The sequence below is a fragment of the Bos grunniens genome, chromosome 4 (genome assembly GCF_055505025.1).
Source record: "Bos grunniens cultivar Pamir isolate PY7600 chromosome 4, Bosgru_T2T1.0, whole genome shotgun sequence".
Lineage (NCBI taxonomy): Eukaryota > Metazoa > Chordata > Mammalia > Artiodactyla > Bovidae > Bos > Bos grunniens.
Window position 1 is genome coordinate 75,701,120 of NC_141168.1, and position 14,478 is coordinate 75,715,597.

General features: G+C 37.4%; 1 protein-coding gene across 1 annotated transcript; it reads right to left on the reverse strand.

Moving 5' to 3' along the window:
- Positions 1-1,137: 1,137 nt before the first annotated feature.
- PSMC2 (proteasome 26S subunit, ATPase 2) lies at positions 1,138-14,432 on the reverse strand. Its single transcript, XM_086397071.1, has 12 exons — positions 14,293-14,432; positions 12,567-12,604; positions 11,963-12,044; positions 10,777-10,876; positions 6,399-6,530; positions 5,924-5,996; positions 5,455-5,550; positions 4,618-4,782; positions 3,655-3,742; positions 1,677-1,879; positions 1,484-1,580; positions 1,138-1,401 (listed from the first exon to the last, which is right to left on the reverse strand). Exons 1-12 carry the CDS (start codon positions 14,360-14,362, stop codon positions 1,244-1,246), a joined length of 1,302 nt encoding a protein of 433 aa, XP_086253197.1. The 5' UTR covers positions 14,363-14,432; the 3' UTR covers positions 1,138-1,243.
- Between the last annotated feature and the right edge of the window lie 46 nt (positions 14,433-14,478).

Genomic DNA, 14,478 nt, shown 5'->3' on the forward strand with positions numbered 1-14,478 from the left:
TTTTTAAACTTTACAGTATTGTATTAGTTTTGCCAAATGTCGAAATGAATCCGCCACAGGTATACATGTGTTCCCCATCCTGAACCCTCCTCCCTCCCCATACCATCCCTCTGGGTCGTCCCAGTGCACCAGCCCCAAGCATCTAGTATCATGCATTGAACCTGCACTGGCGACTCGTTTCATACATGATATTATACCTGTTTCAATGCCATTCTCCCAAATCTTCCCACCTTCTCCCTCTCCCACAGAGTCCATAAGACTGATCTATACATCAGTGTCTCTTTTGCTGTCTCGTACACAGGGTTATTGTTACCATCTTTCTAAATTCCATATATATGCGTTAGTATACTGTATTGGTGTTTTTCTTTCTGGCTTCACTCTGTATAATAGGCTCCAGTTTCATCCACCTCATTAGAACTGATTTAAATGAATTATTTTTAATGGCTAATACTCCTAGACCAGAATTCTTATGGAAGCTTTACCAAAATTTTAAACCATTAAATTTATAAAATGAAAATAAGTACTTTTCTGTATAAAGCCAATTCTGGATTTTCTAAATGAAATTATTATAATACATATAATAATATGTATTATATATTATTCTAATTTACTACTTTGCTAGTCATTAATATCAACAATCCTTAATTAATTTGAAATCGACTTAAACGGCAAAGCAAAACACATTACATCAGATGCTTCTTACACTTTAAACAAAGTTTAGCCAAAGCTTTATTATTCAACATTGTAGGAAAAAAAAAACTATTGAAACACATGTGATCATGTGCCTTGATGGGCCACTGTGATGAAGGAAGAAAAGCATTATGCCTAGAAGCATCAGTGCTGGCGCAGTTAAACGTGGACTCGAATCTCAGCTCTGCGACAAGGAAACAAGGCAGGAAAATTCTGCATCTGTTAAATCCACCTCACTGGGCAGATATAGTGGCAGACACAGTGAGCTAACGTAGGTACAGCACCCTGCCAGCATGTCTAGAACACACGTGGTCAGAGTGAGCACTTTACAATTTGGAACCTTTAAATGGTTAGTGAGTCAAAAAACAGCTTTTCTGTCGAATGGCATTAGATATCACCCTTTATTGTACCGCAGAGAAAAAAAAAAAGACATCTGGGAAGAAAGCATACCATTTTGAAAACCATTTATTTTGTGTGTGAAATGGTTATTAAGAAATCTGTATACGGTTAGGATTCCAATGAAAAGAAGTGTTTTCGCAAACACCGCCAGGGCTCAGTTGTATGTCATATAGCGGGGAGTAGCACTGAACTTGGCATAGGACTTAATGACCTTATTTACAGCTTCCAAGAAATCCTTCTCAGTAGCAATTTTTCGCCGTGCTCGGATGGCAAACATACCAGCTTCTGTGCAGACGCTTCTAATCTCAGCACCTTTCAAACAAAAAGAAAATAACAGGCTTAAATAAAGCAGCCCAGACAGACCAAAAAACAGAAGCAAGACGTTTCCACCTACCAGTGCTATTTGGACACAGTCGTGCTAACAATTCAAATCTGATATCTCTTTCAACACTCATTGAACGGGCATGAATCTTAAAAATGTGAGTCCGACCCTGAAAATAGGGAAATTAACAATGTTAAAATGGAAAATAGCACAGGAAGGAAAAAATGTCAAGAATCCCTTTTCTACAGTGAAATGACGTTCCCACCTCTAGATCAGGTAAGCTAAACTCAATCTTCCTGTCCAGTCTCCCCGGCCTCATGAGTGCTGGGTCCAGAGTGTCAGGTCTGTTTGTAGCCATCAGCACTTTAATGTTGCCTCGAGGATCAAACCCATCCAGCTGATTGATCAGTTCCAACATGGTCCTCTGCACTTCATTGTCACCCCCAGCACCATCGTCAAAACGAGCCCCTGAGAAGACAGGAGGAAAGACATGATCTTCACATTCACTCAGAGAAGCACTCTCTGGGGAATATCATGCCCTCCAGCCCAAAGGAACCTCTCAGTTGTAAGTAAATTCTGTAAGAACAGCCTGCTTTACACAAAACTAATTAAAAGGGTTCATCATAGGTTTATTTAACACAGGTTCCTTTAAATAAGTATTTTTTTAAAATCTTCTTTAAGCAATTTTGGTTTTAAAGTCACTCAAGAACACCTCTTTTATTTGACACAATATACACCTGGACTAGGTAACAAAAATACATGCAAACTTTAGCACTATAATGGTATTTGATTATATGTAAGAAAATGCCATGCTTTTTTAAAACTGTCAAAAATATGGCTAAATCCATAATACAGTAGAACTGTAACAGCTTACTATCACACCAATTTGGATACATTAGAATACTCTATAGTGTCAAGACTTGCCTTCATTTCAATCAGAATACCACAAAACAAGACCTCCAAATATATATATTTTCATTTTAAAGTTGTACAAATACATACTGTTGCATTAATGTATTATGTACAGTATCAAGCACCAAAATGAAAAATTGTTAAATGAGATTAAGTATGAGCCAAAATCCCAGTATTTTCTTCTAGTACCCTAATACAGTTTTATACAAAACTGTACCCTAATATGGACTTCCCTGATGGCTCAGAAGGTAAAGCGTCTGTCTGCAATGCAGGAGACCCGGGTTCAATCCCTGGGTCGGGAAGATCCCCTGGAGAAGGAATGGCAACCCACTCCAGTACTATTGCCTGGAAAATCCCATGGACAGAGGAGCCTGGTAGGCTACAGTCCATGGGGCCACAAAGAGTCTGACACGACTGAGCGACTTCACCTTCACCCTAATACAGTTTTATATAAAATCCACTTTGGAACCACAGATTCAGAGCATCCTCACATCATAAGGCTTATTCCAAAGGTATTACAAAAATGACATCAGGGTCACCACACCACATCTACAGATGGGTCAAATTACAGCCCTTGAACATTTACTAAAGAATGTCCAAAGCCCACAACACCCATCGAGTCTAAAAGCAAGGCTAACAACCACAGTCCCCAAACACTGGTACAGTGTCCACTATATTTTTTTTGTCAGTGAGTTCATTAAATCACAGCTGTTTAGTGATATAACACTTCTGCAGCTAACAGGGACTATTGCTTGCATAGACATAACAACAGCCAAGGAACAATAGAACAGTATAGAGTTTTCAAAGTCCACCACATTTCTTACTTACTTTAAGCTTCTCAAAAACCCATGAAATAAAGCTGTAATTATTCTTTTTATAAGAGAAGCAAACTGGAGCTCAGAGTTAGTTAAGACAACTTGTTTAGATCGCACAGCTAATATTGTATTTCATCAAATCTATGAAGCCAGTAATATTATTTTATGTACATTTTATGAACTACTACCAATTAAATTATGCCTCAACTGCTTTCTGATCCAATTAAGTGAAGCTGTATCTCAAGTAAGGAGTTGCCAAAGTGTGAAAATACGAGTTCTGTGAATGAAATTGGGCAAGTTCAAAGATAAAGACTTTTAGAAATATCAATGCTATTTAATGCTTTTCCCCTTTATGTGTAGTCCTACTATTAGATCTGTAGCTCTCATGTGCCAAAGCTCATAACAGAGCTGGAATTAAAATTTCAAACAAGACTAACGTATCAGGGACCTTCACACATACTACTGTAGAATCCTCATGAAACTCAGTCTTAAAGTTCTCTGAGATACCATTCATACCTCCAATAGCATCAATTTCATCAAAAAAGATAAGGCAGGCTTTCTTTGTTCTGGCCATTTCAAAGAGCTCTCGAACCATTCGAGCCCCCTAATGAAAAAAATAATTTGTTAATTCAGACCTGGTTTAAAATCTTAATAAGTTATGCTTCAACCTTTTCAGTATTTCCTACAAGTATCCTCAACTGTCATCACCTAAAATTTTTTCACAAAGATTAATGTGTGCTACCTAGTCCATCAAATTAATCTCACTAGGTTTAAAGCACTACTAAGTAATTTCATGATTCTGTACTTATTAAATAGTCAATAACTTTAAGACTTGAAGAGATCAAATTAACATAATTGAATAAAGGTACCATTTCAATCAATAAAACTTGAAGAAATGAAAGAATCTGATCACTTGGCATTTCTGATCACTGAATTTGATTTGTAAGTTTTGATCAAAGAATAAAAGTGTATCTCCACATATGGAGATCCTTTTCTAATTCTCATTGTAAGTATACTAAACATTAATGTTTTAATGTAATATATTCAGCCCTAAACTTACTCCCCAATGAAAAAAACATGTCTGTTTGTATGTGTACCTACACCACCCCCCACACACATATATAGACAATCTCTGGTCTCTTTATCAAAAGAACATAAAACACGGCCCCTGAAGTGAATATACTTTCTAATACATTCTCTGGGCATTACTGGGGTATTTATCTTATAAACCAAATCTGTAGAAAATGGTGCCCTTCAGTAGGGAGCATACTGATTAAAAATGTTAACCAGTTGTTTATTTCCAGATAACTACAAGGGAAGACTAGTGGCTTCTAGACTTCTAACTACTAATTACAATCCATCAGTCAAAACATTTCAGGTCTCAAGCTTTCGATGGGGAATCACCATTTTAATTTCATCTATGCTTTATAAATCTTTCATAGAGCTACATATTCCTTGATTATGATCAATTTACTTTACCTCACCAACATACTTCTGTACAAGTTCAGATCCAATAACTCGAATGAAGCAAGCATCAGTCCTATTAGCAACTGCCCGAGCACAGAGTGTCTTGCCGGTACCCGGTGGACCAAAGAGCAGCACACCCTTGGGAGGCTCAATGCCAAGGTTAACAAATCTCTCTGGCTGTGATGGAGACATAATTTTTACACTTACTATTTCTCTATAATAAAAACAGGACTATCTCTACATCAGTATTTTTAAACCAAAATTATTAAGTCCACAATTTATGTATTTGATCTAAATAAGAATTTTACTTATTCTATGACATAAGATCCAGACTCATTAATACCCAAGGCTGAATGGCTTTTAAAGATATCCTACTATCCAGGGTTAACAAAAACACTTTTCCCCCCTAATTAAAAAAAAAATAAAAGTGTTTAAATAACAAAAGTATTAACTCATATTTAATATCTTGGTTTTTTGCATTATCCCCTAAGCTTAATTTGATTCAATTTAAGCCCATTTCTTCTTGATATCATTAAAACACACTGCTTCTTTTATAATAACCTACCTATAACATATTTAACATACTTATAAAGGTTATATCTCAACCTCCTTTGTTACTCTAAATAGATTTTCCTTTTTTGAATAGGGCTGGCTGCTCAATCCTTTTGCCTTCTCTTCTGGAACTTAACAATTCTCCACACCTTTACCCTCTACCCCATCAAAATTTTTTATTTAGAAAATAAAAATATTTAAAATGAATATATAGGCAGAATTTTACTGCACAGTAGGCAAAAGGCTGTCATATCTTTGTACAAAAAAATTTAAAAAGCAACAGTCTCAGCCACTTACATGAAGCAGTGGGGTCTCAACTACTTCTCGAAGTTTCTCAATCTGTTCCTTACAGCCACCCACATCACTGTATGTAACATCAGGTTTTTCCTCCACCTATGAGAAGGACGAAAGTGTACAACATAGAGCCACACGCTTTTGAATACTAATTGTTCTATCCAGTACAGCAGACCCAATACCCTAAAGAAAAATCAAGACTTACACCAAGTAAGAATTTTAATAAAGACTGAATACACTGCCAGTGTCCTAGACTCACAAGCTATACTACTGTTATAACACTAAGTGAGAGACAAACTAGTAAAAGACTGATAAAGACTTTCTCATCTAAAAAATTATTTTTAAAATGTTGGCAACTCTTCAGTATATATGCACACATTAATATTTTTTATTAAAACTTTCAACACTTTTTGAGATGAATGCAATTGTATTCAAATTCATGCCATTCCTTTTCCCTCCCGCAGTTTCTTACCTGCATCATGGTAACTGTTGGGTCAATCTTAGGAGGCAATGGAATGTGAATCTGATACTTATTTCTGTCCACACTAAAGAGATAAAAAAAGATCCTCACTAACACATACAAAAAAATATACTGAATTATCATTGTTCTGTATACATTAATTACATTAACTCACTTAGTCCTTATAACCATGCTAGGGCAAGTGCTTCCTCCACCTACACCATGTTACCTTAAATAGACCAGAAAACTCAACTCTAAAATTCTGTACTTACTTTAATCCTGACATTTGAGGCCATAAAAGGCTAAGTAGGGGTGGGAGGTCAGGAAGCAGATGCAGAAGAAAGGATGTTCAACCACAGTCATCTACTAGATTACCCCCTGGTATTCCATGACACCCAGTTCATTCACTCAAAAGAAAGTCAAGGATGTGAATGTGACATGGCATTTTTAATCAAAGATGAGTATTTACTATAGATAGAAATCTTACCCAACTCTCATCCCTTCTTCAATATCGGTAGGTGCTACCTGATCACTGAGGTCCACCACAAACTTCGCAAACTGCTTCACATTGATAATGTACTTCGGGTCCTCTGAGTCAGCATTGATTATCTTTGTGCATCTAACATGGCAAAAGGCTTGATTAGAGTAAGGAACCTGAACCACTAATCATGAACTGAAGTAACTGGATCCTCTCCTGGGCAAGCAGTACACTACCGAGCAGGTGTAACTGCAGAAACTGGGCCACTGTTAAGGATCCTTCTCTACAGAACATGCTCAATCCCAAAGGTCTGCTCAGCTTTAGTCAAGCCAGTAAAATTTCAGAGGATATATACCCCTGGAAAATTAATCCCAAATAGTTCATAATTAGGAAGTTCCCTTTCTTGATTTTCATAACTATATCCCTTTATTAGTGATACTCCTCTGTATCTTCAGGTATTCTCCTTTTTATTTTTCTTATTAAAAGATAGTCATCTTGTCATATCATGTAATAAGTGTGTTTTCATTTTTCCCTGAGTTTATATTTCAAACCCATTTTTACTGTTGCTGCTATTTTTAACTTAAATATATTTCTTCTTATGGGTTATGGTGAAGGTAAATTTGCTATCCCACATACATCACAGGTGGAGAAGGAAATGGCAACCCACTCCAGTGTTCTTGCCTGGAGAATCCCAGGGATGGAGGAGCCTAGTGGGCTACCGTCTATGGGGTCGCACAGAGTCAGACACGACTGAAGCGACTTAGCAGCAGCAGCATCACAGGAGAAAGTAATCTATTCCCTATTTGCTATACTATCTGCTTACAGAAGAAACACAAAAACAAACAGAACTTATATGAGAAAAAGCTTATAAGCTATCACAACAAATACAGGGAAATACAAAATAGTCTCTGGAATGTGCATTTAGGCAGAGCTAAGAGTAAGGTAAAGAATGTTTTGTCCTTGCAGCATAAATTGTGGACAGGACTCTGTTTTCTGTTATGAGCCAAAGTCTACCAGGGAAGTATAATTTTATACAAAGTATCCATCACTACTTTATCTAACAGACCGTGCCAACACAGATACAGTTTTAATCCTCAGCTGAGAAAGTACATATACAGGGACCTCAACATGCAGAACATTGAAGTAAGGAGTTTTGAAAACCTGCTCATCCTTAAAAGCAAAGAGAACACTGGCAAAAACAGTCCAAATCAACATTCTCAGAATTCTGAAAATTAACTACAGGTTTGGAAAAAAAAAAAAAAAAGGCTAAATCCCAGTAAGAACAGTGAGTGTTTTGCATTTAAACTCACTTTAATCCCATAACCCTCTCCCCACCTCTGCAGAAGACTTGAAAGGCAACAGCCTCCCAGACATAGTAAAGGTGGAAACAAGCAGCCTCCCTGAGGGAAGGCAGGGATGAAGAAATGGAGCTCCTCCAAAAGCCCAACCTCAGAGAACTCCTGACCTGTGTGACAGCTGGCTAAAAAGCCCCATTCTCAAGATTTGTTTTTATCTGACCTGACTCAGAGTTCACTGTCTACAGATGCCCTCCCCACAGGGCACTTATTGGAAACAATCAGTGGCAGTTATTTAACATCAACTGGCTGAAGCAGCATTTACCAGTTGGAGATAACAAGAGGCTGACCAAAAAACTTCAAAACAACAACAGGAACAAACCCTGGGGAAAGGGGAAATCTGAGTTCCAAAATTGACGTCCAGTTTCCATCAAACAGTTATGAGACTCAAAGAGAAGTAAGATACGGTCCACACACAGGGGAAAGGCAGTCCAAGGGAAGACACTGGTCTTACTAAACAGAATCTCTGATCCATGTCATAAATGGTTTTTTTGAAAACTAAATGAAATCATGTCTAAAGAATTAGTGGGAAGTGTGAGAACAAAGTCTCACCAAACAGACAATACCGATGAAGAGAGAAACTGGACTGGAATATTATTTGGCTATAAAGAATGATGTTCTGATATAAGCTACAACACGAATGAAGCTTAAAACATCATGTGAAGCCAAAGTCAGAAACAAAGGGTGATACACTACATGATTACGTTTACATGAAATGTCCAGGATAGGCAAATCCATACGGATAGTGTAGATTAGTAGCTGCCATGTCCAAAGAGAAAGGGGAATAGGGACAGTTCATGTGTTTGGGGTTTCGTTTGGAGGTAGTGAAAATATTCAGCAGAGAGTAAATCCGAAGGTATCAAGAAATGCTGGGGCAAGTGGTAGGAGGGTGGTAGTGGTGGTGCTAACTTGACTGAAAATGAGGCAGGTGTGGAGGTGAGAGGGGAAGGGTAATAAACGTAAGTGAACCCGCTGCTCACATTCCCTAGACCCCTACCTCCACTGTTCTTCCAAAATATTGGAGATTGGAAACAACAGGAGACAGAAGACAACTTCTCTAGGAAAAATGACCGTCCAAGTGAAAAGATCTAAAGATACTGACACTGAAGGCTCCCCAACTAAACATTCAATCATAGAAGCTACAGTGATGTTTAGGACAGACATGCTTCACTACTGAATCTAGAGCATCTATCAGCTTTTTTGCCTCCCACTAAAACAGAAGCCCAAAGATTATCAGACATCTAGCATAAAAGACACACACCATGCAAACCAGTACAGCCACTATGGAAGAACAGTGTGGAGATTCCTTCAAAAACTGGAAATAGAACTGCCACACGACCCAGCATCCCACTGCTGGGCACACACATCGAGAAAACAAGAATTGAAAGAGACATGTGTACCCCAGTGTTCACTGAAGCACTGTTTACAATAGCCAGGACATGGAAGCAACCTAGATGTCCATCAACAGACAAATGGATAAGAAAGTTGTGGTACATATACACAATGGAGTATTACTCAGCTATAAAAAAGAACACATGTGAGTCAGTTCTAATCAGGTGGATGAAACTGGAGCCTATTATACAGAGTGAAATAAGTCAGAAAGAAATACACCAATACAGTATATTAATTCTGTATCGTATAATATGTGTATATTAACATATATGGAATTTAGAAAGATGGTAACGACAACCCTATATGCAAGACAGCAAGAGACACAGATGTAAAAAACAGACTTGTGGACTCTGTAGGAGAAGGCGAGGGTGGGATGATTTGAGAGAACAGCATTAAAACGTGTATATTACCATATGTGAAACAGATGACCAGTCCAAGTTTGATGCATGAAAGAGGGCAAAGCTGATGCCCTGGGACAACTAAGAGGGATGGGATGGGGAGGGAGGTGGGAGGGAGGGTCAGGATGGGGGACACATGTACACCTGTGGCTGATTCATATCAATGTATTGCAAAAACCACCACAATATTGTAAAGTAATTAGCCTCCAATTAAAATAAATAATTTTTTTTAAAAAGACCAAACAAGAAAAGAAAAAAGAAAAACAAAAAAAGAAAAACCATCTTAGAGGAAACAGAAACCTTCCAGTTTAGCCTTAGCTTCCTTAGAGACGACAACATATTATGACCATGATATGAGAACAGGACTTTCAAAAAGCAACCAAACATATACACTGAAAGCTCTCAGGAATTAAAAACTTAAGTGAAGTGAGCGGGGGAACAAAATCAATACATGGACTCAAAGTTAAGAAAAGATCACGAAAAAGTAGAGCAAAAAGACACAGAAAAGCAGAAAAGAAAGATTAGCATATCTAAACAATCCAGTATCAGTAACTAAAGTCCAGAACAGAAGACCAAGAAAACGGAAAGAAATCACTCACAAATAGTTTCAAGAAAATCTACACACTGAAGGACATGAGAGCCCAGCATCACAGATAAAAACAATGTTTAATAAGTAGTAAGAACTAGGTATACTAGTCATTAGCACGATACAAATTAAAGTGAGCTGGGTTTCTTGCCCAAATGGCAAAAGTGTAGAAATCAATCATCACATATCTTAACACTGATCAGGCAAATATACATTTCCCTCAAAACCTTTTGGTTAAGAGTTTAAACTGGCCAAACCATTTTTTTCTCCACACATTTCAAAACGGTAAATACCTCTGTCCCCATTCCACTTCTAGTAAGCTATGCTATAGGTATGTATGCACATACACAGAAAAATGTTTAACATGCGTGTTCAAAGGAGCACTGATGCCTGAACATCATCTCTTATGAACAGTGAGGAAGGAAAGGGAGGTTTTTGTATTTTGCTCTGTATTTTCCTATATCATTTAAATCTTTTATATGATTATGTCTTTGCCTATTTCTTGAATTATTACTAAAAGCATAAAATTTTAACCCCAGATACTTTTGGAGAAAGCTTTATTTTCTTGGAATATGGAATAAAAATTCTTTATGAACTATTGCCTTATACTCAAAAGTACAGATAAAAAATCAATTTCCAGAGACCACTATGCATACCTCGCAACCTGCAAAGGCTGTTCACTCTGGAGTGTTTGCTTATCCGCAGCCAAATCCCAGAGTGCTGGTGGGGCCAGGCCAGTGTCAGACTCTTTAATACCTACATAAAGAAAGATCACAAAACTCAATGAAATGTACTGCAAGCTTTCTCAACCTCAGCAACAGTAACATTTCGGACTGAGTAACTGGTTGCTGGCGTGGTCCTGTGCATTCCAGAACGGCTAGGAGCATCCCTGGCCTCCAGCCACTACATCACTAGCGCCACTTCCCCCTCAAGATAGGAGAATCAAGAGAGTCCAGATATTGCCCAGTGTCCTAGGGGATCACCCCAAGTGAAAACTACTACCCCAAAGTACACATAGGCCAAAAATGTAATGCCATGTTTGACATTTTTCTGTGCAGGTCAAATACTATAAAACTTCACCACTCAAGTTCTCAAGAAGAAAAGTTTCCAACTACTAGGCACAGTCTGCTTACTTCAAGCAATAAATACCTTTTAAGATTATATTTTTATTCAAGAAATTCTGACTTGTTTATTAGAGTCTATGGAACTTGGCCTTGACCAACAGAAACATTACTTGCTTAAAGGATGATGTTTCTTAATTGCTAAGCAGTAAACTTGCTTGTAGAAATAGTGAAAGAGATTATTAAATGAGATGCAATTTCTTAACAGATAAGGGGAATTTTTTTTTTTACACTTCATTTTTTAGTTTATTCTCTGTGAAAATAAAGTAACATATACTGCTTTACACACTTGGGCAGAAATAATACATAATTTAAATCTGGAAGACTGGATTTTATAATACTCCTCGTTAGCAATTAAGAGTAGAATAGGGATGACTAACAGTAGACATAAAAAACTTTAAAAAGTGAAAGAAAAAAGGAACAATGATAAAAACTTAGAGTGTATTAGTTATTAGTGCATATCCATTATATTCACTAATGGATTTTTGTGGTTAATATGGAACTTGGGCCTGATTCTATGGAAGAATTCTATTTTGGCTTTTAAAGTGAAAACAAACTATAAGAGGAATAGCACATTTATTTGTAGCAAATAAATAGTTTTTGGTAAAGGATGACTTTTTAAAAATGTATGATTAAAGAGTAACATTTGTATTTCTGCTCCTTTGATATAATTAAACCATTACATATACAGAAAGGAAACAGGAATAAAATATATTTATACCAGTGAGCTCATTAATTTTCTTGAGAAGTTGTTGAATGTCATCTTCAACCTGTTTGATCTGCCTAGAATAAGTGCTCTGACCCTAGGAGATAAAAGATATCAACAATTTATTAAACTATATTAACAAAAACTTTTAAGTTACACTTGTAATAGCTATTATTGTCCTAAAGCTTGTAAAATGAAAGTAGTTTCTCATTTTCACAACAATTCCTGAACCAACCTACACCCCCCAAGCAGGCAACACACCATCGTGCAAGATAACAAATGAACATGGTGCCTGAAATTATCTAAAATTGAGGCCCATTTCTATGCATTAAAACTTACATTTCAGCTAATTCATTTTCACACATTTTCAATATAGTAAATGTTTGTGTAAATTATTTCAAATATCTTTCCATAGAGTATCACACTTTAATTACAAATAGTATAAAAATAATGTATAAGCTTCTGATTTATTCTAAATACAAACTGTAGATATATAACATTTTTCAGTGAAGATTAAACTGCTCAAAGTCTCTTCTAACTATTCTGGAAAGACAATACCAACAAGAGTCCTAACTTCAACATAAAACATCTGTATTTTGTAGATACTGAAAGGACTTACATAAGTTTTCAGCAAGGCAATATCCCCTTCATCCAGCGCTAAAAGAAGAGAGATAATACATGAAATTCAAACAAAAGAAACTTGAGCTCACAATTCTTTTCTATTCAAACCGAACTACGTCAACTGAGAAGAAGTGTGCAAAGTTGTAGTGATGTAAATATAACCATCAATTAGTTCCTGGACTCAAGGAACTTTTATCTAACTGGGTGAAGGCAAATTCTTAACATTATATAAAACAGCTTCAGAGTGATATGACATAACAAGAACTGAGAGCCCAAAGACTTTAAGAATCAAAACGACTTCAGCACTAGTCCCAGCACGGTCATGCATTTGCTAAGTTACCTTGGGAAAACCACTTAATTTCTCTGAGCACCAGTTTTCTCACCTGAAAGAATGTTAGCCTCAGTGTTTCTTTAAGATAAAGTAAGACATGGATTTAGAAACACAAAAAATTCCACACCCATTAGTTATAACTGTATCCAAGGGATAAACCTGTTAATATGTTTATAGAATTATAACTTATCCAGAGAAATACACAGATGAAATGTTAAATCAACGACTAAGTTTTCCACAGGGTGACTGAGCACCTCTTTCACGGAAAAAGAGTGAGATGAAAGCGGAGAGGAAACGCTTCTTTGAGGGATGGGTGACTATTAAGAAGAAAGGGTGCTACAAGAGGTTGAACTTGTTCAGAAAGGAAAGAGTTAAGAGAAAAAACAACAACGAAAAACCACCATAAGAACATTTTTAAATAACCTATAAGAAACAAAACAGCATAAACATGAGAGTACAAAAGCAAAGAAATCATGAACGGAAGTGTTGCAGGTGAGGGGTCAAGTGGTATGGTCTCTCAGGAGAGTACTCCGCACTGTCTATAAAAATGTCAAAGAAGAAAAAAATTCAACTGCATTTCTAAAACTTACCTCACAGCTTGTGTCCGTGCGTGTGGTAAGAGTTACATGAACAAGGTTATTCATTGTTCTATAATGGCCAACAGATTAGAAGAAAACGAAATGTCCATCAATGATGATTAACTCATAGGTGACTGAAAGTCCAATGATTTGTATTCTATACACTTCACACTGACTCTATATAATGATATAAACTAATTCCTAAAACATACTAAGATTTTAAAAGTCAAGATGTACATTTATGCTTTTTCTTTTCTAAAATAGAAAAGGAATATATAAGCAAACTTGCTTGTATGTACATAGAAAATGCACAGAAAGATGAGGCAAAATGGCAACATCAGCTTCCTCTGTGGAGAGATGGCTGCGGTCAAGGATGACGCTTTTCAATTTGGGTTTTGAATCATGTGAATGCATTACCTAGTCAAAGAAATTTTTTTTTTACAGTTATGTCTCAGGATCCTGGCTATGCAGGGATAGCATAGCAGCAAGTTGTCACTTGAGGGAGCGGAGGAACAGAAAAGAGGGTCCAGGTAAGCAACCACCACCAGGCGGGGAACTTTTCAAGGCCTGCAAGACCAAGTGGAGTGCGTGATTTCTTCAAGACCTGAGAGCTGCATGTGAATAAAAATTTCGATCAGCGAAAGATGAACAGAGGACGTGGGGCTGAAAGAGGGAACAGAAAAGAACAGCCGGTTAACCCGGCTGCCGCACCAGACCGAGCGACAGAGCGACAACCTGGAATCCACTCCCCTCCCCCCACGCCGGGCCAAGACTGGTCCTGACGCGGCCCGGAGCCCCTGCCTGAGTCAACTGACCTCGGATGGGCTTGTCGTCCTTCTCATCTTCTTTAGTTTTCCTCTGATCAGCCCCGAGGTAATCAGGCATTTTAAGGGCTCCAAATACCTCAGCTCCTCGGTGATTACACAGCACCTTCCTCGCTTCCGGTGGTGCCCCCACCTTTCCCTTCCTCACCGGAAGTAAAGCCGGCTCCGCGGTCTTTT